Source organism: Crotalus tigris, unplaced genomic scaffold (assembly GCF_016545835.1).
Source record: "Crotalus tigris isolate CLP2741 ecotype Arizona unplaced genomic scaffold, ASM1654583v1 scf7180000017800.2534000, whole genome shotgun sequence".
Lineage (NCBI taxonomy): Eukaryota > Metazoa > Chordata > Lepidosauria > Squamata > Viperidae > Crotalus > Crotalus tigris.
This window is the reverse complement of record NW_024096645.1, coordinates 1,316,501-1,343,800: the sequence shown is the minus strand read 5'-3', so window position 1 is coordinate 1,343,800 and position 27,300 is coordinate 1,316,501. Positions and strand designations below refer to the sequence as shown.

The 27,300-nt window shown below is 38.9% G+C and overlaps 1 protein-coding gene across 2 annotated transcripts in view; it reads left to right on the top strand.

Moving 5' to 3' along the window:
* SEMA3G (semaphorin 3G) overlaps window positions 1-27,300 on the top strand; it is a 95,623-nt gene that overhangs the window by 13,587 nt on the left and 54,736 nt on the right. The window contains exon 2 of one of the 2 annotated variants that reach the window (XM_039342609.1): window positions 26,609-26,769. The exons of the other annotated variant lie outside the window; for it this stretch is intronic. Within the exon in view, the coding sequence (XP_039198543.1) occupies window positions 26,609-26,769 (161 nt within the window). The remainder of the gene's footprint in view (window positions 1-26,608; window positions 26,770-27,300) is intronic. 2 annotated transcript variants of the gene reach the window in all.

Sequence of the window (27,300 nt, the reverse complement as noted above, 5' to 3'; positions counted from 1 at the left end):
TATGTTTTGAACTTATATGCTTCTCTTGCCATTTTAATTCTAAAAAAATTACTATCCTGTTGAATCTTCCTTGTTAATGGTTCTAATGCCAATAAAATCAGAAATGGAGAACTGGACAACCTTGTCTTGTCCTTTATGTGATGTAGCATGCTTTAGATGTAGTTTCTCTTACCATTATCTTTGCTGCTTGTTCATGATCAGACTTTGAATCCCTAGAAAAATGTCTGAGCAAGAATTCATTTTCTTCACCACTGGAAATATAAAAGACCATTCTAAATGATCAAAACTTCTCATCCTGAACTCACAGCTTTTGCTTGAGAGATAGGTGGAGGCTATAGCCAGGTGAGCCTTCATCCATCTCTGGCTCTGCAGCTGTGACATCCCTAACTGGAGGAGAGAGCTCTTGTCCCTGTAACCCAGGGGTTCTCAACCTTGGCAACTTTAAGACTTGTGGACTTCAACTCCCAGAATTCCTCAGCCAGCTTTGCTGGCTGAGGAATTCTGGGAGTTGAAGTCCACAAGTCTTAAAGTTGTCAAGGTTGAGAACCCCTGCTGTAACCTATAGTGATGTTCTGTCATCACCCTCTCTTTGGATTCTGCAGTGTGCTTTACACGCAGCTGTCTTTGAGAACCATTCAGAAACTACAATTATTACAAGATGTGGTTGCCCAGATATTAGCAAATTAGAGCCACTTTAGTCATGCAGCAACACTTTTGCATTTGCTGCATTAGTTACCAATAAGTCTTCAGGTGCAATTCAAGCTGCCGGTTTTGACCTTTAAGGCCATCTATGGCTTGGCATTCAGGGACTTCTAGGACCACCTTCTCCATTCAGGAAATGGTCCACCCAACTCATCCAATACTGATTTGCTATCAATATCTTCTAAAGTTCCCACAAGTGAGAGGGATGGGGTGAAGAGATGGGTTTCATAGCATTTTTCAATTGCAGCCACCATATTACAGAACAACTTCCCCATTGATATTAGGGTGGCATCCTCATTGTTGGTCTTCCAGTTGCTATTAAATAAGAAATTGCTCCAGAATGAATGAATGGTCATCATTGTGCCTATTGCAATATGGGAGCATTCTGTTTTTATGGTTTGTATTATGTTTTTGTGGTTTTCATTTGTAAGGTGCCTTGAGTTGTTTTCTGAGTCTAGTGGTGCATTAACACAATAAATAAACAAATGTCAAAGACTGCATCTTGGACTGTATACTGTGAGTACTATAAATGGCAATGGGAATGAATTAACCAATACAGTGAGAGGAAAAAAAAAGGTATATGTGTGTGAAAGAGAAACAGAGAAAAAGGAAGGAAGCAAAACTATAAATCTGAATAGAGTTGGTCTGACCTATAGATTAGAGTTATACTCAAGGAAGTAAAAGTGCAGATATAGTTATAAAGAAAGGGGCTAACATGTATATCAGCAAGTATACACTATATTGGTGATATTTAGGTTTTGGGGAGCGCCTATGCAAGTAGGAATTAATACAATAGATTAGTGTTAATTCATGTTATACTCCAGTAAACAGTGATAAGCAGAAATAGAAGTTTGCTTTGAAAAACTTGTGCAAAATGTTCTATTTCACACACCAACTTGATTTGCAAATAGTTTACTATTAAGTAATGAACCATTACAGACAAGCAGAAAGCCAGCATCTCTCCTCCAGAACTGTATATAGGAAAGCAAGGTTTTGCTTGAGAGTTGGGTGGTTAGAGAGTTCAGTGTAGAGTCAATACAGAGGGAGGGAGGGAGGGAGGGAAGATGCATTCTGGAACGGTTCAAAAGTGTAGTCACCAAGAAGCATAGTTAACCAGCTCAGAATGCAAAACAGGAATGATGGGTCCCAGGTTGACATGGTTGTTCTCAAGAAGAGGCTGACAGATGGCAGCTGCTATAATACAGCCAAGCTGCAGGTGTAACTCAATTATAGATATTCATACCCTTGCTTCTTGAGGAGCTGAGCTTAATGACCATGTGATTCACTTAGCAACCAGAGTAAAAATGATCAAAAAAATTGGATAGGGTTATGTGATGACTCACTTTACAGTCACACTGACGTATGATGGAAATTGTGATCCCAATTGTGGTTGTAAGTCTAGAATGACCTGTACTATTTACTTAAGAAAGTTAGGATTTTATAGCGACTCTATAGTGTTTGGATTTCCAAGCACTGAGAAACATACCTGTAGCAGCTGCCTGTAGCACTTCACAACAGCTGTACCTGTTCCTGCAGTTGTGGACTTGCTCTCTGCAGCTGCCTTGTAATCCTGGGAAAGCAGGTGGTATTGGAAATTGGTGCTGTTTGTAGTTGCACGCCTTCTGAAACACAATCAGGATAGCTGCACAGCTCTAGTTTTTTTATCATTTCATCTGGGCAATAAGTTTTCTAAGGTAGGTTAGGTTGAAAAGCAGCAGATCATTGAAAAGGTATGAGGTTGGTTTGAACCTTTAGCTCTGAGGTCCAGTTCCAACCCTTGTATGAATAGTGAGGGGAAATGTTTATGTAGCTAGGCTGGATACTGTCTATCACATATTGCCCACATTTTCAAGGAGAAATTGCCTGGTGTATAATGAGATCTAAGAAATGAATGGTGGAAAAGAGACTGATTTTAAAAGACGTTGTAGGAAAAAAGAGTTGTTTGAGACAGGGTCTGCTAGCTTTGGCTTTTCCAATATAAAGGTAGCAGATAGTCTTTGTCAGTCAGGGAATTTTTAAAACATGAGGTGTTAAAAATGGCAATTAATGTTTAAATGCCATGTTTGATATTTATTGATGTTTACATGATTGAAAGGCAAAAACAAAACAAGAGCAATGATGAAAACCCCACCCAAATACCAAATCTTCTCCAAAGTTTTATTTTGAGTCTTCTAAATCTTAGGAGTGCTGTTCCACAATATCACAGTGCTTTGTGGGGACCTGGCTTTATCAGTAGTGCCATATGATTAAAGTTAGGAGCTGAAGGAGCAGAATAGGTGCAGCACTTCCAGGAAACTTATTTTCAATAAAATCTTTAGTGTTGCTGCTAAATACATGGATGTGATTTGTTCCACAGAAGACCAAGAGCATCTTAGATATAAACTGCTGCTGTGTTCTCAGCATGAACCTAATGTAAGACATTTGCACAATGCATAGGTCTTTTTAGTGGTAGTAGTGGAGAATTCAAACTACTACCACCAATGTGTTAGGGAGAACAGTGTTTGCAAGATGTCAAATTATCCCAGAAAACTGGTTCTTCCTGGTGTACAATGCCCAATAAAACCACAGATTGGCAAAAAGTTTATTCTATGCAGAAGAAAGGACACGGGATCACTCTCACTGGTCTGTCAAAAGATATTGCTTCAACAGTTTTCATAGATACTTCTCCATAAGCCCTCCTTAAGACAACCCCTTTTAGATCATCCTATGACCTTATCAATGTATATTAATATTGCTTAGCTTGCATCCTCAGTGTCTAGCAGCAATCAGCACATTTACCCCTAGTTTCCAGTAATAATTAGCACATTATGCCATGATTAATACATTCTCTCTCCGCTCCCAATTCCTCTTTTCCCAAGCTGATGCCTTTGACATATTAGCAAATCTTATACTGTATATACAGTATTTCAGCATAATCATCTATTCCTTGCACTTGTGACCCTCAGGTGCCCTGTTCATGCAGTTGCCTTGTTCCATGACTACATTTGGGATTTCATCAGAGCAAGCATTTTCTGAGGATTACACTAACTAAGCTATTTCCATTATTTATGCACTAGCAATGATTAAAAATGTCTGCAAATAATAATTTCCTACAGAGACTAGGTTTTTAAGGAGGGGGGGGGTCTTTTGACCTTTCCTTCAAAATTAGAGGAATAGTACTGTAGAGCCCATGCATAGGATTCAGGAGGCCTTAGATTTAGCTCCAGGCAACTTTGGGAAAAAAAAAAACTTTTATGTAAAATCATGGAAAGCAGTTAATCAATGTTATTGATCAAAATCAGTGGATGTCAAGCTGCACCTAATCCACTTTTGCCCTCACAAGAATAAAAATAGCTGCAAAATGCACTTTTGTGCATTTTGGAAAATAGAAAAGAAAAGAAGAAAAATGATCTCCAAGGGAGGGAATGCACTGATTTCAGAGGAGAGGTTGGTTTACCAATCCCATGAGTTTCCATTCTCAGACTATTGTTTGGCAATCTCCCTTATGTCCTGCCAGCAGCAGATATATCAGTTTATAGCCTTGGTTTTAAATGAAAAGGAACTGTTGAAGCAAAGCCAGATTATCATCTTTTTCCCAAAGTACCATAGTGACACAATAATATAGTGGGGAGGTCTTGTCAAAAGCCACATTGAGATTTTACAGAAGGCATTCATCATAATCATCACAAGCTCAGATGAAGTAGGGTTTTTTTTGCTGAATCTTGGTGTGTTTGGAGGGGTCTGTTTGTGTATCCGCTTGACTTCGTGAGAAGAAGCTGTCAACACAGATTCCAGGGTCTCCTTGCTTGCTGGTAAATTGGGTGACAAAAAAGGAGGCCACTATTTTGACGATAGTAAATGTGAGGGAAAAATAATTGAAATTCTAGACTTTAGATGCAAAGGAAAACTTGATCTCTTCTGAAAAAAAGAAAGTTGTGGACTTGCTCCTAGGATGCTGCTTTCTTCAGTGAAAACTTGAATGAAACATGTGGACATATTTGATGATACTTTCATGTCCACAAGCTGTTTAGGTAGAGAACTGATGAAACATGCGTAAATGACAACTGCTCTTTTACCTTTTTCAAATAAATAAATAAGCAAGCTATTGTCGGCAACAATAGCTGAATGTGTCCTGCAAGAGCAGATATCAGCATTGGTTACAATACTGTCTGTCTGTCTATCTATCAATCATCTATACACAATATATCCATTTCTCATTGGTTCAGTGCTTACTTTTGCCTTATATGGTTAAATTTTACATATACAAAGCACTTCGTTGCCTACATGATTTTTAAAAATGCTGATTGGTCACTACTTCATCCTAGAACACCCTGATATGTGACTAATTTATTATCTTGGTTTCTTTATACTGTATGTAACTTAGCCTTTAACAGATAATAGAGGAAGACCTTTATTTTCTATATAGAGCCTGGTATCCCAAAAGCAGGCAGAGCTGAACTGGGGCAAGGCAACTCCTGACACAACCACAAAAAGTCTCTGCAGCCTTTACAGGAGATTCTGTTGTTAGTTTGGATTGTGGGAGGTTGTGCAAGGATGTTTTCTTGCTAGAGAATATTGATATGCTGTTCAAAACTTGTATTTTTATGTTGGCCACAAATGTTGCCAACCACTTTGGAATTTATAACAATGAGAGATACTGAAATAATAATAATATCAATTAGTAGTAAGATGATTTTTCAGTCTTCTAAAATGCTGGGCATTAATATTTTTAAAAGAATAAAATAGTACAAGATCATTAAATTGAATGAGATGTTTAGGCAAGAATGCTGAGATTTTGTAGTCTTGCGAGTTTGCTTTAAAAATAATTGTTAATTTTGAGTTCTGCAGATATTTCTCAGGGTACTTTGCTGCTAGACACATCACTAAATGATGTCTCCTGAGATCTTACAAGAAGGTTCGAACTGTCTTATCTAGAATTCACATATGAGTATAACATGAAGGAATACAGGAATTTAATGAAGAACAGTAAAAATTAAAGGTGCTGTGAAAAATAAAAGCATAAAAATATTTTTTTTTAATAGAGAAAAGCTCCTGCTGGAGAATTGAAAGGAATTTTCAGTAACTTGGTATAGAAGAAAATTTATGACATAAGTAATTTTTCAAGAAGCATCCAAAGACCAAAGCTCTGGTGCATGGTTGAACTGAAATTTCGATTAAAAATTACTCCTTTCAATAAAGCTGAAGGATTCACTAAAGATAGCATAGTATTGTTTATAATACACCATAATATTGCAAAATCCTTCATTCTTTTGCCTCAGGAGAATGAATTTTGGTGAAGTCTGAAGGGGGCTGGGCATAGTCAATTCACCGCCAGAATTGACCCACAGCCATTCTTCTCTTGCTTGTGCCATTAATCTCTTTTGATATGGCCATAATGCTTAAGCAGGGGAAAATCCTGTTGGATTAATACAAATATAAAAGCTCTCTGTGGTCTTTTATATGGTGGAAATTTTCTGAAACAACAAAAGGCTGAGAGCTTAAGCCCAATGCTGTTCTGAGGCAGGAAAATATTACTATTGTTTAATTACAGCAGAAGAGATAGCTCCTTTTGAAGTGGCTATTTGTGGCACTTCCATTGCTGAGAAGCTTTCCACAGGAATAGGTAAGAGGGCCATTGTATGTTCAGGAAGAAGAGAAATACCTTATTAGATACCCATCATAGATAGTATGGAGGATGAAAACATGAGGCATGTAAGAAATGTCCATTTGATGGAAGACCAGCTGGGCAGTTTTCTGACTAATTGGAGTTGCTTTGATTGGTTTGGATTTCTAAGCAAGCAACCCAGTTTTCTTGTTGGACTAATGCCAGTTCCCCACAGCCCCCTCTCCTGCTTTCTTGTGTTGTCCTTGCCAATACTGTTTCATATGAAAGATGGTGCAATCTATGAATAAGCCTCTCAGGTAATTCTCTGTGACATGGTTAATATACAATACCATTCTTTTCTTCTATCCCCATCATAGTCTTGTGGGAATTAGGGAGGGGGGCTTTATTTTTTAAATAAAGTTCCATTCCCATTTAGTCCACAGTCTGAAATTACATTCCCCTTCACCTTCAGCTGTGTTATTTCTTCTTTTCTCTCTTCTGGAAAGTGCTGGAAGAATTCTTTATTTGAAACAAAGGTAATAAATGCTAGCACACTTTCCAAACTAAGCCTTTGCTTTTGGATTGCATGATGAACTGTGAAGGAATTCTGGGAAGGCAGCACTAGTAATTAAAGATGGTTGGAAATTATGATAAATAGCATTATAAGGTGCCTTAGGAAAAAAACAGTACAGGTGCTTCCAAAATAGAGTTTTAGTATGGCATTGCAGTATTCCCTTCATTTACACATAAAGCAGTGATTCTCAAACTTTCTAATGCCGTGACCCCATAATACAGTTCCCCATGTTGTGGTGATCCCCAAGTGGGTGTGGCCACCAATAAGAGGGAGTAGGACAGCTAGGGAAAAGGGAAAAAAATGGCGGACAGCATGGTTTGGTGACCCCCGTGAAATGGTCATTCGACCCCAAATGGGGTCCCGACCCACAGGTTGAGAACCACTGACATAAAGGGACATGCATAGGCTTTCATTGTCTAACTGTTGTCTTCTTAATTTTCATTTGCTTCAGTTTCTTTCTTATGTAGAACAGTGTCTCTCAACATCAGCAGCTTCAAGATGTGTGGACTTCAACTCCCAGAATTCCCCAGCTAGCATATTGGCTAGGGAATTCTGGGAGTCAAAGTCCACACATTTTGAAGCTGCTGAGATTGAGAGACACTGCTATAGAAAAAAATGATTTTTTTAAAAAAAGAATAATTGAACAATAGCACAAATTCCATACATATGGATGCTATTTTTCAATCTTGGTATGCTATTATGAAGCAAAAAGAATTTCGTTTCAGCTGAATTGAAAGTTCCACTGGGAATTTCTTTGGTACTTTTGTGAGAAGTAGGACACGGGCAAATTCAAAATCCCATAAACTTTGTTTGTTTGTTTAGTTATTTATATCCTTCTTTTATTATTTTTAACTCAAGGTGGCAAACATATCCAGGCATCTTGGATAAAAACCTTGTGCATAACAGAAACTAAGCATAACAGGATTTTATTCAGAACCAGTGACTGCTATCAGCAATTGCTATGGCACAGAATCTTTCTTTTCCAGAAACTTTGAAATAGTGATCATTTAGTTGGAAATGCAGAGTTGGTCTTTAGGGGGCAACTGGAGTGGTGCAATATTTAATGGAAATTAGCTGCAATTGCCAATTGCCAATTTTCAACTGGGACAGTTGAAAATTCATGTACAAGTGCTTCAGTCTCAGAATAAATGATCTTGGGGGGGGGAATTATTGAAATTATTGAATTACTGAATCACTCCATAACATCATTAAGAGCAAAGTATCATTTAGGCATACTGGTATGCACATTCCACAATTTGGAGTAGAAGCTGGTTCATTCTAGCAGAGATGAGAGAATGTAATGGGTGGTTGCTTTCAGTTTCACTTTTGTATTGGGTTGCTTTATTATCACTATGAGCCACCTTGAAAATATTTTCCCTTAAATGAGAATGAATATATAGAACTTTAATTTATTTACTAGTTTATAATATGTAATACAAAAATATGAAAGAAAATAATAGAAAAATAGGGGAGGAAAAAGGGAAGGGAAAAGTGTGGAGCAAAGGGAAAAAAAGAAAGAAAAGGCATTGACTTCCGGCTCCCTTTGGCGCAAAAGAATAAGATAGTAGCATCAAACCTCAACTTTTTACTTTTACAAAATAATATAAACTAGCCATTTCTATAACAACAAACTTATTAATCGGTAAAACCCCAAATCAAACTTTCATTTTTTTTCCATCTCAAGCACAAGTCCAGAAACCGTTTCCAAGTACAAAGAAAAGCAATTGTATTTTTTTCTTTGATCAAAGCAGTCAATTCGGCCATCTCTGCCAACTCCATCAACTTTTGCAACCATTCATCCATTGTAGGAATCAAAATGTCCTTTCATTTTTGTGCGTAAAGTAATCTCGCTGCCGTCATATATAACATCAAAGTTCCAAATGTTTTCCCAAGACTTTTTCCATTAAACCCAGAAGAAAAGTCTCTGGTTTTATTCACTTTGAAAATCTTCTGTATTAATATGTGAATCCTACTCCAATATTTCTTTGCCTTATCACATGTCTACAATAAATGATAAAAGGTCCCTTCTTTACATTTGCATTTCCAACATTCATTTAGAATAGAATAGAATAGAATAGAATAGAACTGGAAGGGACCTTGGAGATCTTCTAGTCCAGCCCCCTGCTCAAGCAGGAGAAACTATACCATTTCAGATAAGTGGCTGTCTAGTCTCTTCTTTAAAACCTCCTGTGATGGCGTGCCCACAATTTCTGAATGCAAGCTATTCCACTGGTTAATTGTCCTCACTGTTAGGAAGTTTCTCCTTAATTTCAGGTTGCTTCTCTCTTTGATCAGTTTCCAACCATTGTTTCTGCCCTCTGGTGTCTTGGAGAATAATTGGACCCCCTCTTCTTTGTGAGAGCCCCTCAAATACTGGAATACTACTATTATGTCGCCCCTGTTTCTTCTTTTCTTTAGTCTAGCCAAACCCAAATCCTGCAGTTCTTCATACGTTTTAGTCTCCAGGTCTTTGATTGTCTTAGTTGCTCTTCTCTGAATTTTTTTTCCAAGATCTTAACATCTTTTTTGTAGTATGGTGACCAAAACTGTTTGCGTTATTCCAGGTGTGATCTTACTGGGGTTTTATAAAGCAGTACTAATACTTCGCATGATCTTGATTCTATGCCTCTGTTTATACAACGCAGGATTGTATTAGCTTTTTTGGCTGCTGCTGCACACTGCTGGCTCATGGTTAAGTGATCGTCCACTAGGACTCCAAGGTCCCTCTCACAGTTACTGTTTTTGAGCCAGATCTCACCTAATCTGTATTTATATCTTTGATTTTTCCTGCCTAAATGTAAAACTTTGCTCTTCTCCACATTAAATTTCATTTTCTTGGATAGGGCCCAACTTATTCAACTTTGTCAAGATCTTTTTGGATCCTGAGATGCTGGCTATTCCTGCCAGTTTAGTGTCATCTGCAAATTTGGTGAGTTCTCTATTTCTTCATCTAAGTTATTTATGAAGATATTGAAGAGTACTGGGCCTAAGATGGAGCCTTGCGGTACACCACTGCTTACTTCTCCCCATGTGAATATAGTACCATTGAGGACTACTCATTGAGTGCGGGTTGTCAGCCAGCTACAAATCCATCTGGTGATGATGTTGTCTATTCCACATTTTTCTAGCTTATCAAGAAGTAGACTGTGGTCTACTTTGTCAAAGATCTTACTGAAATATAAGTATACTACATCCACAGCATTTCTCTGGTCTATTGATTTAATCACTTTATTAAAGAATGAAATAAGATTTGTTTGGCATGATCTCTTTTTAACAAGCCCGTGCTGGCTACTAGTTATAACTTTTTTTGCTTCTAGTTGTTCGCAGATCTGTTTTTTGATTATACATTCTTGACAACTTATATGATGTTAAATACAAATGATACACCATCTTATAAAAGTTTTCTTTTAAATTATAATTTAGTGTAAATATTAGACCTTTCGTCTACATATTCTCACATTGTTCAAGCATTACATTATATCCAAAGTTTCTTGCTCACTAAATCATACAATGCTTTACATAATCATTCCTCAAATTAAAATTCAGTAACACTTCTAAACCTTAGCAATAATATGTTCATCACTATCATGCAGTAGGATTTCCAATTCATTTTTCACAAAGTCAAACCCATAACTCTTTTTATCTAATTTAAATCTTTCTTTCAATTATAAATATGTAAAACAATGGCAGATACATTTTTCTGATTCTAAACAAATATATAGAGACTATTTAAAAAAAATTACAAACCATCTTTTAAAAAAATGATTTGGTGCAGTTACATTCAAACCAGGTACTGATCTATTGGAACCTTTCTTTTGAAACCTCATCATCATGCAGCTCTATTTTATAATAGTTCTGGATGGTTAGGTTCAGGAAGTTGGTTGAAAATGGCATAAAAAATTAAGGAATGGAAAACCGTTTCTCATGTGTGTTTGTGGGTGTTCTGTGGGAATCCGTGGGAACGCAGGGGAAGGGCAAAGGTCTGTGAAACAGCTGCAAGACCCTTATGCTGGGCCACTGCTCTTTAATGACAATGTTTTGTTCGCTGGGGTGCCTAAGGAGGGACACTAGGTGCCATCTGCCCAGGAGGGGAAATGAGGCTTGGCCAAGCGGGTGGCAGTACTGTAGTAGTTTCCCTGGGAATGCCTGGAACCAGCTCAGAGAGAAAGTATCTGAATTTCTATTCTTGGCAGTGGGAACTACAATTTTCACAGTGGGAAATACTGTATATTGCTGACTGGATGAATTTGGAGTTAATTCCATATTAAAGGACGTGCCTAAGGGAACATGGCTTGCACTCTTGATGCAGAAGAAATCATGATAATTTCCCTAATGTCCCTGCTTAATTGCCTACCAATTGTTGGAGAGTTTTCTTTTTCTTTCTTTCTTTCTTTCTTCCTTCCTTCCTTCCTTCCTTCCTTCCTTCCTTCCTTCCTTCCTTCCTTTCTTTTTCTTTCTTTCTTTCTTTCTCTCTCTCTCTCTCCTTCCCTCCCTCCTTTCCTTCCTTCCTTCCTCCCTTCCTTCCTTCCTCTCCCTCTCTCTCACACACACAAGGATAATGTGCAGATTTGGGGTTCTGCATGATAATATCTGTGTATACAGTATGTTGCATTACATAGAAGTTAAAGCACTGCTTATTCAAAGGTAACCCTGAGTTGATTTACAGGAGGGCAGCTGTGCAAATTCTATAAGTAAATAAATAAATGAAGAAGTATTTGCTTTTTAAAAATCTTAATATCCTTTAATAAAACTGTTATTCTCTCTTGTAAGGTTGACTGGTAGCAATTTTATCTCATCTGCTCATCTTTATCCTATGAAATCCAAGAGGGCACCTGGTTTCTCCACTTTTTATCTAACGGATATGTTTTATGGCACCTTTATTCAATTAGAAAAAAGCCTGCCTCTCCAAATATCAATACATATAATCTGAAATAATATATACAAATGAAATATGTGATTTATAAATTTTATAAGATAAAATTGATTGATTGATAAGTGCTATGACCTTCATGCAAAAATGATTCTGGGTGGCTACAAAATTTAAAAACCATGCAACCAATGAATTAAAAACAATAACTAAAGATGAGAAAAATGTACTATGGCAACCAAGGACACCAATTCACCCAGGCTCAACTAACTTTCTGACCCCCCCTCCCCCATCCCTGAGAAAATAACCATGTCTTCATGGCTTTCCAAAAGGCCAGAAGAGTTGGGGATAAGCTACTTGTCAATGCTGCTAACATCGGATGTTATTGCTTTGACAACAGATGGAAATGTAGCCATTTTTTCTCTATTGCTTTTAGAGTTTGTTGATGCTGGGAGGGGGAATGTGGATGAGAGTCCAGCTAATCATAACAATAATAACTCAGCTGTGGGAACCCAAGGTTATTAGGTCCAGAGTTAATAGAGATTTGATGGGCTGGAGAGCTGGGGAGAAAGCCCACACTTCAAGTTAATTGGGGAATGTGGAGGAGGGAATTGTGCTTTGCTACTTTGTGCCAGGGGAGATTTCAACTACGTAGTGCCGATACTTTGTTGGGTATGATGGACTGTTGGGTATGATGGATTCCCAGAGCCCATTAGATTAAGGCCCCAGTGGGGATGTTCCATGCTGGAGATGGCTAGTGGACTAAGAAAGAAGACCCCATCTCCATTCCACTCATGTATTTGTTCCTAGTTTTATCCAATCTTTGTTAATTTTAATTTTTTTATATTCTGGCTTTCATTGTGTTGTAAGCCATACAGAGTCACTTAAATAGTGAGATGGGCAGCATATACATTAATAAATAATAATTCCCAAGAGGGAGGGTGTGCCTTCCAGAGAAACAAGAGACAATGCAGTGTGGGAGAAAGAGAGTGAAGATAGCTCTTCCCTCATAGTTCCTAGTGTATGTATATGATTATGGAGCAGGTCCTCTGCTTTAGTTTAGCAAGATTTCTGCCTGTGAGTGATGAACAATAAAGGAAACTGCTTAGAATTTCAGTGTGTCTTTCTTGGTTTCTGGAGTCTGACAGGTCATCATTGACAGATATCAGATGATGGTTGATGCTTCAATGATGTATTTTTCCCATAGAGAAAACATTGGCAAAGGACCCAGCTGAATTTCTAACTGAGATGAGCCAGAAGGAGGGATTTTGTTTTGGAATGAAGATGGCACAAGTTATAACCACCTGTCTGTGGAACTGTCTTCCTAGAGAGCTTCTCTTCTCTTCTCTTCTCTTCTCTTCTCTTCTCTTTCCACCCCACCCCACCCCACCCACCCCACCCCACCCTACCCTACTTTACCTTACCTTACTTTTTCATCCAGGTATTGGTAGGAATCCTGAATATTTTCTTTTTTTTCTTGCGCTCACTACAATCCTGCATCCCAATAAAATATTAGTAGATAAATGTAGCTCTGGTCACTACAATCCTACAATCCTGCATAGCAATAAATTAATAAAGTTTACAACAGATCAACCTCTCAGGTGGTGGTGCAGAAATCTTGGTATATAATTTAAAAAAATAACCACCCCATGATTTCAGTTTTGGCACATTTTAAAACAAAGAAGAAGGCAGCTGTGTTTTTCAAAGAGGTTGTGCCTATATACTGGTTTTCTTCTTGCATGTCAATATAGGCTTCAAATTATTTATAGCTGGAAATTGTTTTAGCTTTTTCTTGTCATTTGCAAATCTGTTGTTTACACCCTCTTTCTCATCCCTTCAAGCTCTCCCTTGTGTTGATAGGATGCCTTTTGTGATCCCAGTGGAGTTAGTAATTATTTTCCCTCTCTGCTCTCTCATAGGTTCAAGTGATTTTGGCCCTGCCTGAGCCCAACCAATTTCTCTAGAGAAATAATTACCCAGCCCAACGCAAATAAGCAAAGCCTCAAACTAGAAATAAATGACACAGCTAAAGAAAACAACCCTGGGATGTGGGCTGGGGAGGACATTGGGCTTTTAAAATAAACTCCTTTGAAAGCAGAGAGAAGAAACTCAAGGGGAGGATTTGCAAAGAGATTAAGAAGGCTGCATGGGAGAAGCTGATGACAGAAGAATCGAAGAGTGCACTCAGCATGTTGCACACAACCTGCTAGTCTTGGTTCAAACATCTGATAATTTATTTACCCACACTAAACTCAGAACTGGGCTGCTTTTATATCTCTGAGGTTTAGGCCATTCTCATTTAGTGTTACTCATGCACACCTTTTTTCCCTAATCTAGCCTGATGACACTTGAAGATGGAGTTTGATGGGATGTACAGGTAGTCCTCAACGTATGACCACAATTGAGCCCATTTTTTGTTGCTAAGTGAGACATTTTATGACCTTTCTTCCCACAGTTGTTAATTGAATCACTGCAGCTATAAAGTTGGTAAAACGGTTGTTAAATGAATTTGGCTTCCCCATTGATAACTGATAATCAGATCCTAATTATTGTCTTGGTTAAATGATTGGTTGATTATATTTCATCAAGATGATTATGATCTTTGTAAGTACAGCTACACTGTGACATTTGAACAATTGCTCTACCAAATGCTAGATTGCAGTTAATTTCTTGACTGCTTGTTCCTTTATGGTTGATTTTGATATCTGTATTGCCAATTCCAAAGCTTGTTGTTGTATCTATTCTCATGATTTTTGTTTTCTTTATTTAATTTTAGTTCTATTTTTTTCTGAGCTCCTTGACTTTTATTACTAGAGCTTGCAGATCCTTTCCATTTTTTGGTTAGAAGTATCATCACCATAGTGCAGATTATTAATTTTCTTCCTCTAATGTAAAACCAAACTCTTCCAATCCAGTTTTCCTGGAGCTAGTCTGTTTCATCATGTTTTATCCATACTGGGGCATCCTGATCCGTATATAAGTTTTTCATGAGGAGAACAAGATGTTCTTGGATTCCCATTTTCTAAGCACATTCCACAGCTTGATGTGATTGACACAATCAAAGGTCTTTCTATTATCAATCAAGTACATAGTGACTTCTGTTTGGCTATTCTTTGGCTTTCCCAGTGATCAATGTGCATCAGCAATAATATCTTTTGTTCCTTGGTCTTTTCTTGAACATCTGGCATGCCTTTTTCCACATAAAATTCTAATCTGCATTGGAGGATTCTAAGCATTATTTTGCCAGCATGGGAATTAAGGGTATTGTATGATAGTCTGCATACTCTGTTAAGTTTCTTTTCTTTGGTATTGGAATATCTTCCAATTTGTTGGCCCCTATGTCATTCTCCAGGTTTGCTGGCTTAGCTTGGTTTAAATCTTGACTGATTCTTTTTCTTTTACTTGCTATATTTCAGTGGATATTCCATCATTCCTGTAGCTGTCCAACGTGGTAATGACTAGAGTGCTGATCTAAATTAATCTTCTAGTATTATTTCAGTTAAGTAGGAGTATTTAAATTGGCATTGAGACCATAGGTGGTTGAAAAACAAATCAGTCAAACTATTTTAACCTCTGAAGTATAAAACAGATGCTGCACCATCCTGTTCCATTTATAAAAGCTCTCTGGCCAAATAATTTCATCATTATTTGATAGTCTTGATGGTACAGAGAGCAGACTAGTGTAACAGCTATTTGAATGAATATGTGGCACTCTTTCAAATTTTGTTATACTGCCCCCAGAGGCGATTGATTCCTTTTGCCTAATAGGAGGACTGGCCCTAGTGCTGAATATAGGTTTTGGGTGAAGGATTTGGCTGTTTTGGCATGTGACATGCATACCTTTATTTTACCTGATTTTTGCTCTAGTGAATAATGAGGATATCCCAGCTTGAAGAGAGGCTTCCTCAAACTAACCTGCCTTTTTTTCTGTTCTAATAATTTATCGCCCCCTTAATATCCTAATTCTGATTTGACATCTGTGGAGAGGAGGGGTGTGTGTGTGATCTTAGGGGACTTGGCAGTGAAGCATAACATATCATTCCTTTTATTGGAAGACTATCAAAACCATTCCAGATGTGTGGTGAAAAAGGACTGTTTTCCACCAAGAGGCACATAATTGGGAATTAATGGAGAGGGCTCCACATAAAGGCATCTTAGTGGGGAAAATTACAGTGTTTTTGAGGGATGGGAAGAGGCAGAATGACTTAATGTTGCCTTCTACCCTAGTCTCAATAATTATGTCCAGCCAAATGGAAGAGCCACAGTTGCTGCAGTGCTGGACTCTGGCATGTAGTCCACAAAGATCAGAACAGGAGGATTCTGTCCCTGCCTGGCCTCTAATGGATAATATCTTCCATTACATTTGAACTCATTTGGAAGTGTTGATTGATATGAGAGAGCAGGCTGTGCAATAGTGGCAAACATCTGTAGCTCAGGTGTAGGATGAAGATGAAAGTTCATTCTCTGAGCTTGTAGATTGGTTTCCAAATGTTTCATTACCAGGCTAGGTAACATCTTCAGCGGAGTTTAGGGGATGTCAGTATCAGTGTTCTGTTTATAAACAAACTTCCTTCTCTTTATAAATGAACCTTTACCCTCAGAGTAGGATGTCCACATAAAGTGTTTCAGGCCCACAATCTCATCATCATCATCATCATCATCATCATCATCATCATCATCATCACAACAACCCCCAGTGAGGCACTACCTTGATGTGGTTATGGGGCTTGTTTTACTCTGAGAAAGATGAGAACTATGCCAGAGGTTCAATCATACTGGACAGGTCTCATCAGAGGAGTCAGACAAAGAGTGTCTCTCACATAAAAAATATGGTGAGACATAAATTTCAGAAAGCCATACCGGCTCGGATGTTGCCCTAGTTAACAAGGTCCGCGCTAGATGTTGGAGTTCCTGGATATCTGGTGAAAAATGGGTTACAGGACTCAGGAATGTTGGCTGAGCAAACAAGGCCAGCAGCTGCAGAACTAATGGAAGAAAAGGTGTTTACCCGTTGCAAATACACAGTGATTGAAAACAAAGAAATAATGATCTGTTATTACAGATCAAGTCCAACAAGAAGAGGATATCTAAAACGAATGTACCAGTTCTGGAAAGAACAACATCCAGATCAGAGACTAGCAGATCAATGCCGATGTATAATACAAAATAAAGTATTCACAGAAACAGAATTGGACCAACTGCAGAGGTTTACCCAGGGCAAAGAAATCAAAGCCTTGCCAGAAGTAATTCAGAATGTAGAGGCAAACCAGGTGGAGTTGGCAGTGAAGAAATTCAGCAGAGATATACAACTGTTCTCATTTGGAAACTAGGCACCTCTTCCTCAGGAAGAACAAAGCCCTCTAATTAAAGAAATAAAAGAATTGAAACAAAGAATAACTGAGCATCTAGAACAGCACAAAAACAACAGAATAAGGCTGCCTGCATTGAAGCTTGTTCCAAAGAAACAGTTAGCACAAGCATTAAAAGATGCAAATACTGCAACATCAAGTATAAGCACCAATTCACTGCAAGAAACAAACCAACTAATGTACAGCACAACTGCAATTATAACTGAATACCTGGGATGCAAAATCAACAAAGAAGAAAAACAAAGTGCACTACAAAAATGGAAGGTTAGACTAGAAAATAAGATCAGCAAGTTAAGATCATATGCAAGCAAGCTAGAACAAACGAAAGATAAGAAGCTGAAGAACAAGAAGACTGAAGAATACCTAATCAAGAAATACCACTTAGAAACAAGGAAGATCAAGGAAGCACTGGAAATAATAAAGCAGCAAGTAACAGCTATAGCAGGAAAATCAGTAGATACAAAGTTCGAATTGCAAATTATAAGCAGAACCTCCAATTTCAATCCAATCAGAAACGTTTTTACCAATCCATCAATGGAGACACTGCAGTACAACAGCATCTAGTTGAAAAGAATTTCTTTCCACCTGACCAGAAGGAAACCACCCAATAGCAGAAGAACAAAAGATCAACTCCTAATAGACAAAATGATCTTGGAAAACTGCAAGAAAAGGAAGACCAACCTGAATGTGGCATGGATTAACTACAAAAAGGCATTTGACTCTCTGCCACATGACTGGATGATCAAGTGCCTAGAAATCGGTAGAAACATCAGAAAATTTGTGCAAAGATTGATGGCACAATGGGAGACATAGTTGCAGGTCAATGGTGAGAGACTGGGAAAGGTTAATATCAAGAGAGGAATATTTCAAGGAGATTCATTATCACCACTACTATTTGTTATTGCACTGTTTCCTCTGTCAACAATACTGAATAACTCAGGACATGGCTATCAAACATCAAAAACATCTGCCAGACTATCCCACCTCCTTTACATGGATGATCTGAAGCTATATGGAAAAACATCATCTGAAATAGAATTGCTGCTAAACACTGTCCGTACATATAGCCAAGATATTGCAATGGAGTTTGGCTTGGACAAATATGCCACACTTACTATCAAACAAGGAAGAATAGTGAAAACTGAAGGAATAAGATGCCCCACGAAAATAACATTAAGAGTCTGGATGAGGAAGATTACTATAAATACCTGGGTATCCTTCAAGCTGACAACATCAAGCACACTGAAATCAAGAAAAAGATTAGAGGTGAATACATCAAGAGAGTGAAGAAGATCTTAAAGTCCAAACACAATGAAGGAAATACCATAAAGGCAATCAACACCTGGGCAATTCCAGTCATTAAATACACAGCTGGAATAGTGGACTGGACTCAAGCAGAACTAAAAGCGATGGATAGGAAGACCAGAAAAATAATGACAATGAATCATGTCCTTCATCCACACAGTGACATTGACAGACTCTATCTACCAAGGCAAATAGGTGGACGTGGAATGCTGCAAGTATATCAGAAGGTTGAAGAAGAAAAAATGGCTTTGGAAGAATATCTGAAGGACAATGATGAAGATGCACTGAAATTAATATATCAGGAAGGCTTACTGACTAATGGAGAACCCAAACTGGCCTACAAGAAAGACCAAATGAAGAACAGAAGAGAGGAATGGGAAGATAAAGCACTACTTGGCCAGTACATTAAAAAAAAATAGCTGGGAAAGCAGGTAATAATAAGACCTGGCAATGGCTAAGAGCAGGACAATTGAAGAGACCGAGGGACTAATTCTGGCTATACAAGACCAAGCCTTAAGGACAAATGCATACAAAGTCAAAATTGAGAAGACAACAACAGACAGTAAGTGCCACCTATGTAAAGAAGTTGAAAAAACAGTGGACTGCCTGGTAAGCTGCTGCAAGAAGATCACACAGATTGATTACAAGCAGCGGCATGACAAGGTAGCAACAATGGTGCATTGGAAGATCTGCAAGAAATATCATTTGCCTGTAAGCAAGAACTGGTGGGATCATAAAATAAAGAAAGTCATAGAAAATGATAAAATTAAACTGCTCTGGGACTTCAGAATTCAAACAGACAAACACCTGCAACATAACATCCCGGACTTAATAATTGTCGATAAGAAAGACAAAAAAGTCTGGATAGTGGACATGGCAGTGCCTGGAGACAGCAAATAGACGAGAAAGAACTGGAGAAGATAACTAAATACAAAGACCTACAAATAGAAGTAGAAAGACTGTGGCAAAGGCAAGCAAGGGTAGTACCAATAGTAATAGGTGCCTTGGGTACAGTCCCAAAACAACTGCAGCATCACTTGTATGTATCCATTTCTATTTCCCTTAATTTTCCCATTTCTTCTCCATGCACTCCCAAATTGTGATAATGGAATGATTTTTTATTGTTTTATTTATTGTATTTATTGGCCACCCAACTTTCTACAGGATAACTTGGAGGCAATCTTGAAGGACTTTGGGACTGTCCACCCCAAGGAAAGATCCGGATTCTTCTGGAATAAGCTTTGAGCCAGCAATTGTTGAGTCGTTTTTTTCAGAGTAGCAAGAAGGTGCACCAAATGATTAAATGCTGAGCCAAGATGATGAGGGTGAAATGAAGTCAGCCAGAGCTGATTCTGGTATGTGGGGAGCATGCTGAGGTCAGGATTGGTTGTTTTTCTCCCTCCAAATTACAATTGCTCAGCAATATCTCCCACATGTCATCCTATTTGCCTCCCTCCCTCCCTTTACTGCTGTGATTTATGCAGAAAACTTGTAGGAAAGGGGAAGATGTTGTTGGGAATTCTTGGATTTAGAGGGACAAAAGTGAGGTGGGGAAAGAAAGCTACTGAATCAAAGGTGTTGCATATTCAAGGAAGGCACAATTTAGCAAGAACAGATTAATGAAATAAAACTGTGTCTGAGAATTTGGCTGGAAGCGCAGAGCCTGGCAATGAATTTCAATAATTCCTGAGTCAGACCTGAGCAATCCTGTTAGGTATTGCAAAATATTCTGTAGTCAGATTCTTACAGCCAATGCTGATTTAAAAGGTCAGAGATATATGGTCTGGTTTATCCTCCTGTGGAGTAAGGGTTATAAATACACAATTATATTTCATATAATAGTTCCAGCCTTGCCAGAGAAACAGAGAAGCAGCTGATGAATGCCTAGGAAGCCAACTGGAATGCTGGTCTCCAAGGATGCTTTCTGTATTGGCATGCCTGTTAACAGCTGGGAACTATTCAGCATGACAAGCACCTGACTCCAAGCTCCCCATCTTCAGGGGCAAAAAAAAAAAAAAAAAAAAAAAAAAAGATAGATTCCTACATGTGCGAAACAATTCCCTGGGGGATTTCTCCTCCTTGTATTTTCTCATCACTATACAACAGAACAATTATGTTGTGCAATTGACACTAACCATCTGACTTGACAGAGGCCTCTTCTCACTAAGACTGTTTCCATCTTAAATCTTCATCATAACAGTATTTCAGCATTACAACAGGAGGAAATGTTAATGCAGTGAATTCCATAGTGATGATAGTAACATTAAGGAATATATGTGATGTTTATATATTCTACTATCACATCCTCCTGACCTTGGTCAGTCATATTTAACAAGAGTCTGCAAATATTTTTCTGTAATGAGTAGACAGTCGAGAAGAAAAATTACAGATGATATTTTTTTTTTTTTTTTTTTTGCAGATATTGTATCTCCTCTACCTATGTCAAGGAACAACAGGCAACAGGCTTCATCAACCTGTTGGTTTTTAAGTGGGCTACATCTCATGATGAGCATTTTGACCTTTGTTGATCAGGTGCTTTGACCATTAGGTACATTGAGACTTCTCATTACCCCAAAACATAATGGCCCTGCGGAAGGAGGGTGAGGAACACACATGAAGAACACACATCTGCTGGGCTTCAGCTTTTTATAAAGGTTTTTGAGGGGTCCTTGATGCTGTCTGAGCTTGGTTGTTTGCTTGCAGACATTTCATTACCCAAACTAGGTCACTTCATCAGTGCTAGAGGACTAGCACTAATGATTTTACCTAGTTTAGGTAATGAAAATCTGCAAGCAAACAACCAAACTCAGAGAGTACCATGGACCCCTCATTTCAGCCCTGAACTACAAATATTCTCCTTTCTTGATCAAAAGGGTTTTAATTAATATTACTAGTTTCTCTTTTTATGAAACCCTGGTGTGCTCTTCTCTCATCTCTTTTTCCCCACATTTCTTTTCTTGACTTTTCCCCACAGTGTTCCAAGACCTCAAATCCACTCCAGCTTTCAGCAGCCATAGATAAGACTCATTCTGCAACTGTTGGGGAGTTATCCTTGTCACATGATTGATTACTTTATAGAGCATTTATCCTTTAGCCTTTTTATCAGCCTTAAAGAATCCTTCTGTCTTCACTCCCAGATAATAGCAACTCCTTCCAACCTTTCAACTGGAGTACATGGCTTTCCTAGCTAGAAAAATTTCTTGGGAAGTTGTCAGAATAAAAAGATGACCCTCCTAGGGTAGGTGTTATTTTATCAGGTTTAAACCTCATCTTTTCTACTAGCAGTATTGCTGCTGAGACACGGTGGATGTAACAAATACTATCTTTCTAGCCACCCCCTTCTTCTTCCTAATGCAAGTAGAACCCTGATTTATACTGCATCCAATTTCCCTGACGTGAAGCCATTTGATTCTTGACAAATTCAGTATATTTCAAGAGCAGAAACTTTTGTAGTAATAGATTTAGAGAAATCCTCCTTTATAACTCCTCTCCCCTGCTTCTGTCCCTGAAACTTGTGAAGTTTGTGGAATTGAAAAAGATTAATTTCGGCATTTGTCATCTTGTAGTACTTTCTTAGGGCTTACACAGACTATGTTAAAACACTGTTTCCAGGCCCTATACCCTCCCTGAAACTAGGCTATGTGTTTTTCAGTAAACCAAGAAGAGTTCTTGGAGTTCACTTACAACCAAGCTCAGAGAGCATCAAGAACTCCACAGTTCTTGGATTTTATGCCAAGTAAGAACATTCTCAGATTTTGTGGTTCTCAGTTTCAGAAGAGTGTGCTTTTTTAAACTAAGAAAGATGTTTAATAAGTAAGAATAACACACTGAAAGATTATACAGCTTTTTAAAAAGTATTTTTTTTAAAAAAAGGGATTTATCAGATTTTCTGAGATACTACTTGAATCTGTCGTCTGGCATGCACTGATTTATATAAGAAATGTATTAGTCATTTGACTTGCGCTAGAAAATTAACAATATGATCTCGCTTCATTTTACAGGACAAAAAAGAATAGGAAATTATATGCATGTGTGTATATCTTTCTATGCAAGACCACAAGAAAAGGTTATACTTTGGATTATTTCTATTCAGCATTCCAGTTTCCAGCCCTCCTCTCTTCTCTATTCCAGTTCTTTTCCCACCAACTTTTTATTCTTTCCAACCCAAAAGAATTTTGGAAAAATTATGTAAAGAGGCTCAGGACTGCCTGCCCATCTAGGGTCAACATGGTAATGTTAAAAAAAAAACTTGAACAGAATAGGATTAAATTTGATGTGGCTGGAGAAGCCAGCAAAAGATAGACTAAGTTTGAAAATCAGCCATATCTGGCAACATAGCTATGGAGAAAAAAAACCCAGAAAGAAAATTCCCTAATGCATCCTTATGCAGAACCAACTGCAAAGCAGATTGATTGATTAAATATGTGCCATAAAATCATTTTCAACTCCTAGCAGCTACACAGATTTTTTTTCCATGATGATCTATCCTTAATCTATTTGTCTCCCAATGGTGCACTCATTGCCACTATAGCTGAGTCCATCCACCTTGCTCTTATTCTCTGCAAGAGGAATAAGGGGACCAAAATAGTGGGCAGAACTGCAGATTGAAGCCCCATCCCTTGCTACATATGTATGACTGATGTACATACACTGGGTATGTATGTATATTTTTGATGGCTGCCATTTTGGTCCACTTGGATCCTTTTTTGCAGAGGGTTCTATGAAGGAGAGCAGAGAGGGCAGACATTCTTGAATGTGGCTGATTGCTCCATTCTAAGACCCCTCCCTCGCCTTTCTTGGCCTTGTGATCCAGAGGAAATTTCCCCTTTAGTGGTCCCCCACCCCCTTAATTTCGTAATTTGTAAACCTTTGAGTTTTGGGATTTTGAGAGGGCTCCCTAAAGATTCCTACCCACCTGAACTAGAGAAAAATAGAAGGAATGCTACAAGTTTGCAGTTTAATAAAGTTCTAAAGATTCTCATCCTGAGAAAATTACAATCTCAATTTAAAGCAGATAAAAAGAAAAGAAGAGAGATCCAGGAATAAACCTGAATGTGTTTTTAAAGATATACCGTATTTTCCGGCGTATAAGACGACTGGGCGTATAAGACGACCCCCAACTTTTCCAGTTAAAATATAGAGTTTGGGCTATACTCACCGTATAAGACTACCCCTCTTCCAACGCACACCAAATAAAAATTTAAAAACATCAGATTTGATTTCAATATGGTAATTTTAATTCAAATGCTTATGACATGCAGGTACTTAGCAGAAAAACTGTCATTTATAAACATAAGGCTGTCATCAAACATATAAACATAAAACAGTGCAAGTGGATTAAACTTTTCCTAATTCACTCTAAAGCTGAAAGGAAGGATAAGACAATAAAACCATGGGAGCTGCCATGCTGTTTGTTTTCTAAGCTGTCAACCAAACTGAACTGATGATGATAGGAGGAAGATAAAAAACAATAGAAAGAGCAAGTGCCGGGCAAGTCCCTGGCGAGTCAGCAACGCCCATCATAACTGCAAGCTATTTTTACAGGTTTTGCTCGCGTGACAGTTTCCCTTTAAAAGCCTTCAAAATCATCCTGTTCATTATCTGATATCATAAAAATATCAATGACATCTTGTGGTACATTTGTAAGGCAGTCATCATATGGATCGAATTCCGTATCAGATGGTGTGGTCTCAGCTTCAGCTTCCTCTTCATCTTGCCACAAGTAGTCATCCTCCATACCATCTAATGAATTTGATATGCCACACTTCTTGAAAGACGATTACTGTTTCTGCATCAATATCATTCCCTCTTCCCTCTCCCTCCAATCCTTCCCAGCTCAGAAAGCAGCGAGGAGAAGCATGCGCGCACACACACACAACACACACACACACACACACACACGCATGCACACACGCCTCCTTTCTCCCTCCAATCCTTCCTTCCCACCCCGATTTCCAGCTCGGAAAATGCAAAGCGTGTGTGTGCGTGCACGTGGCCTCCTTTCCCTCTTCCCTCTCCCTCCAATCCTTCCCAGCTCAAAAAGCAGCGAGGAGAAGCGTGCGCACACACACACAACACACACACACACACGCATGCACACACGCCTCCTTTCTCCCTCCAATCCTTCCTTCCCACCCCGATTTCCAGCTCGGAAAATGCAAAGCGTGTGTGTGCGTGCGCGTGGCCTCCTTTCCCTCTTCCCTCTCCCTCCAATCCTTCCCAGCTCAGAAAGCAGTGAGGAGAAGCGTGGTGCACACACACACAACACACACACGCCTCCTTTCCCTCCTCCCTCTCCCTCCAATCCTTCCCTCCCACCCTGATCTCCAGCTCCGAAAGTGCGAAGCAGCGAGGAGACAGATTGAGACCCACAGGCATTTACCAGCCTGTGACTTCAAGTTAGCAAAAAGCAGCTGCAAACCACAAGCCTGCTAGAGGTGAGCCGTGGGGACGGATTGCTGAAACAAACAGCTTAGAGTTTAATTGCTCTCCCCACTGCCACTCTACCAATCAAGGACTCTTTTTGAGTGAGGGGGGGGGAGAGAAAACTTGATGAGTAATATACCAAACCACATGTGTAAAGGAATAAAATAGAATACCCATATTTTCCGGCGTATAAGACGACTCGGCGTATAAGACGACCCCCAACTTTTAAGAAGGTTTTTGTGGCCTAGAAAGTCGTCTTATACGCCAGAAAATACGGTACATTCTTAGGTTTAGTAACATTTTGGAGTACAACTAAGCACTTCTGCCAAAATCTTCGTGGAAAAGGTGAGTTTTGTAAAGGAATTTAGGGAAAATAAGGCACTGATATGCCACAAGGAAGAGGGGGGGCAATTTATTCTCCAAAGCACCTGAAGGCAGGACAAAAAGCAACGGATGGAAACTAATCAAGATGAGAACTGACCTAGAACTAAGGAGAAATTTCCTGACAGAACAATTAATCAGTGCAATGACTTGCCTCCAGAAGTTGTGGATGCTCCAACACTGGAGATTTTTAAGAACAGATTGGATTTGTCTGAAATGGTATATAACAGTGATGTCGAACCTTTTAGAGACCGAGTGCCCAAACTGCAACCCAAAACCCACTTATGTATCTCTGGATGCCAGGTGGGTGTGGCCTACTCTGCGGGCGCAGCTACAGTGGGCATGGCAGACTGGGTGGGCATGGCCATTGGATTGGTATGGCTGCAGTAGTCATGGCAGACTGGGTGGGCGTGGCCTGAGTGGGCGTGGCCACCTCGATGTTGCTTATGGGGAGGGACACCTGTGGGAGCTGGGCAGGGTTGGGGGAGATCCAGGGGGTCTCTGGTGGGTGGGATGGTGGGCTCCCAATGGCGGCTCCAGGCTGGCTGGCCTTAGGCCAGTGATGGTGAATTTTTAGAGACCACGTGTGCTGGGGCGATGGCGCGTGCCTACAGAGAGGGCTCTACATGCCACCTCTGGCACGCATGCCATAGGTTCGCCACCACTGTATATAAGGTTTTCTGCTTGAGCAGAAGGTTGGACTTCCAAGGTCCCTTCCAACTCTGTTATTCTGTTATATTTTCATATCATCTTTTGCATTCTGTATGAATTCAGTAAACTAGTTCTTACGATTTGATTATGAGCCTATTATTAAGCAGCAATTGGCTACAGTCATATAACACACCAAGCTATAACTATGGTTTACAAGCCACAGTAGATGGGCTTACAAAACACACTAAGCCAAAATCAAGCAAAACACATTAGGTCTTTGTCTGTTCTGCAGAGCTGCTAATTAGTCAGTACATTGCTTACCATGTTGTGCAAACTCTCTTCTATGGTTAATATATAAATCAGTGAGCTGTGTAAAGAAAGAAAATTGGGTGAATTATACTACAGTTCAATTGACCGTGATAAGTGGTAGAGAAATAGACATTGGTTTAAAGGTTGCCTCAAAAGACCCTACAGAGTAACTTTTTGTGTCTATCTAAATATTTAGCAATTGACCCGAATCCTATACTTGCAAAAATGGAAAATATAATGGGCAAGACACATGAAAAAATTCTGTTGGAAGGAATGAGACTTTAATCCCAGCAAATTCTCACTTACCCTCTTTTGTTGAATTGTGCCTTATGCCCAAACAAAGCAATGGCTTACCCAAGCTATGTGATACAAAGAACATCTTCTGTTTCAACTTATTTTTCCTAACTTTTTTGTTTTGTCATTTGATTCCTGTCTCTTAGATCTCCTGGCCACTAACCGCTCAGTCCTGTTTCTTGGTCACCGGGGAAGTTTAGACTTTCGCTCCCTGTACCTAGATGAATACCGTGACCGCCTATTCATTGGAGGAAAGGATACCCTTTACTCGCTTCGGCTAGACCAAACCAATATGGATGTTAAGGAGGTAATGCTCTTAAGATGGATTGTTTGCAGCCAGGTATTTGTAATAGTACTGATTATTTACATAAGAATAATTAAAATTTGCTCCCCACGGTCCTTCTTCATGGTGGCTTCTAAAAGGAGACTATTCTACTGATTCCCATAGAACATAGAATGAGAGAAGTCAGAGACTATGGCTTATTTATGGCCATCAAATGGATTCTGTACTCAGCTGAGATTGGAACTATAAATTCTCAGTTCATTCTATATTAGGAATGTATTTATTATATGATTTTATTAGTGATTAGCATCAAGCTGTTCTTGTCTGGACCCCAAGGTAAGCAGGCTTAAGCCTGGGTAGTACCTGGTGAATGGAGTGCTAGGACTGCAACCTAGACTGGGAAGGCTCCTCACTTCCCACCCCAAAAGATGATAATGGCAAGTTATTTCCCTACTGTTGCCAAGAAAACTACATGAACATGTCTGTGAGATCATTAGGGGTCAAGCTCAGAAAAGTGGAAGGAGACTTCAGTTTGAATAGTTTTCTAAGAATCTG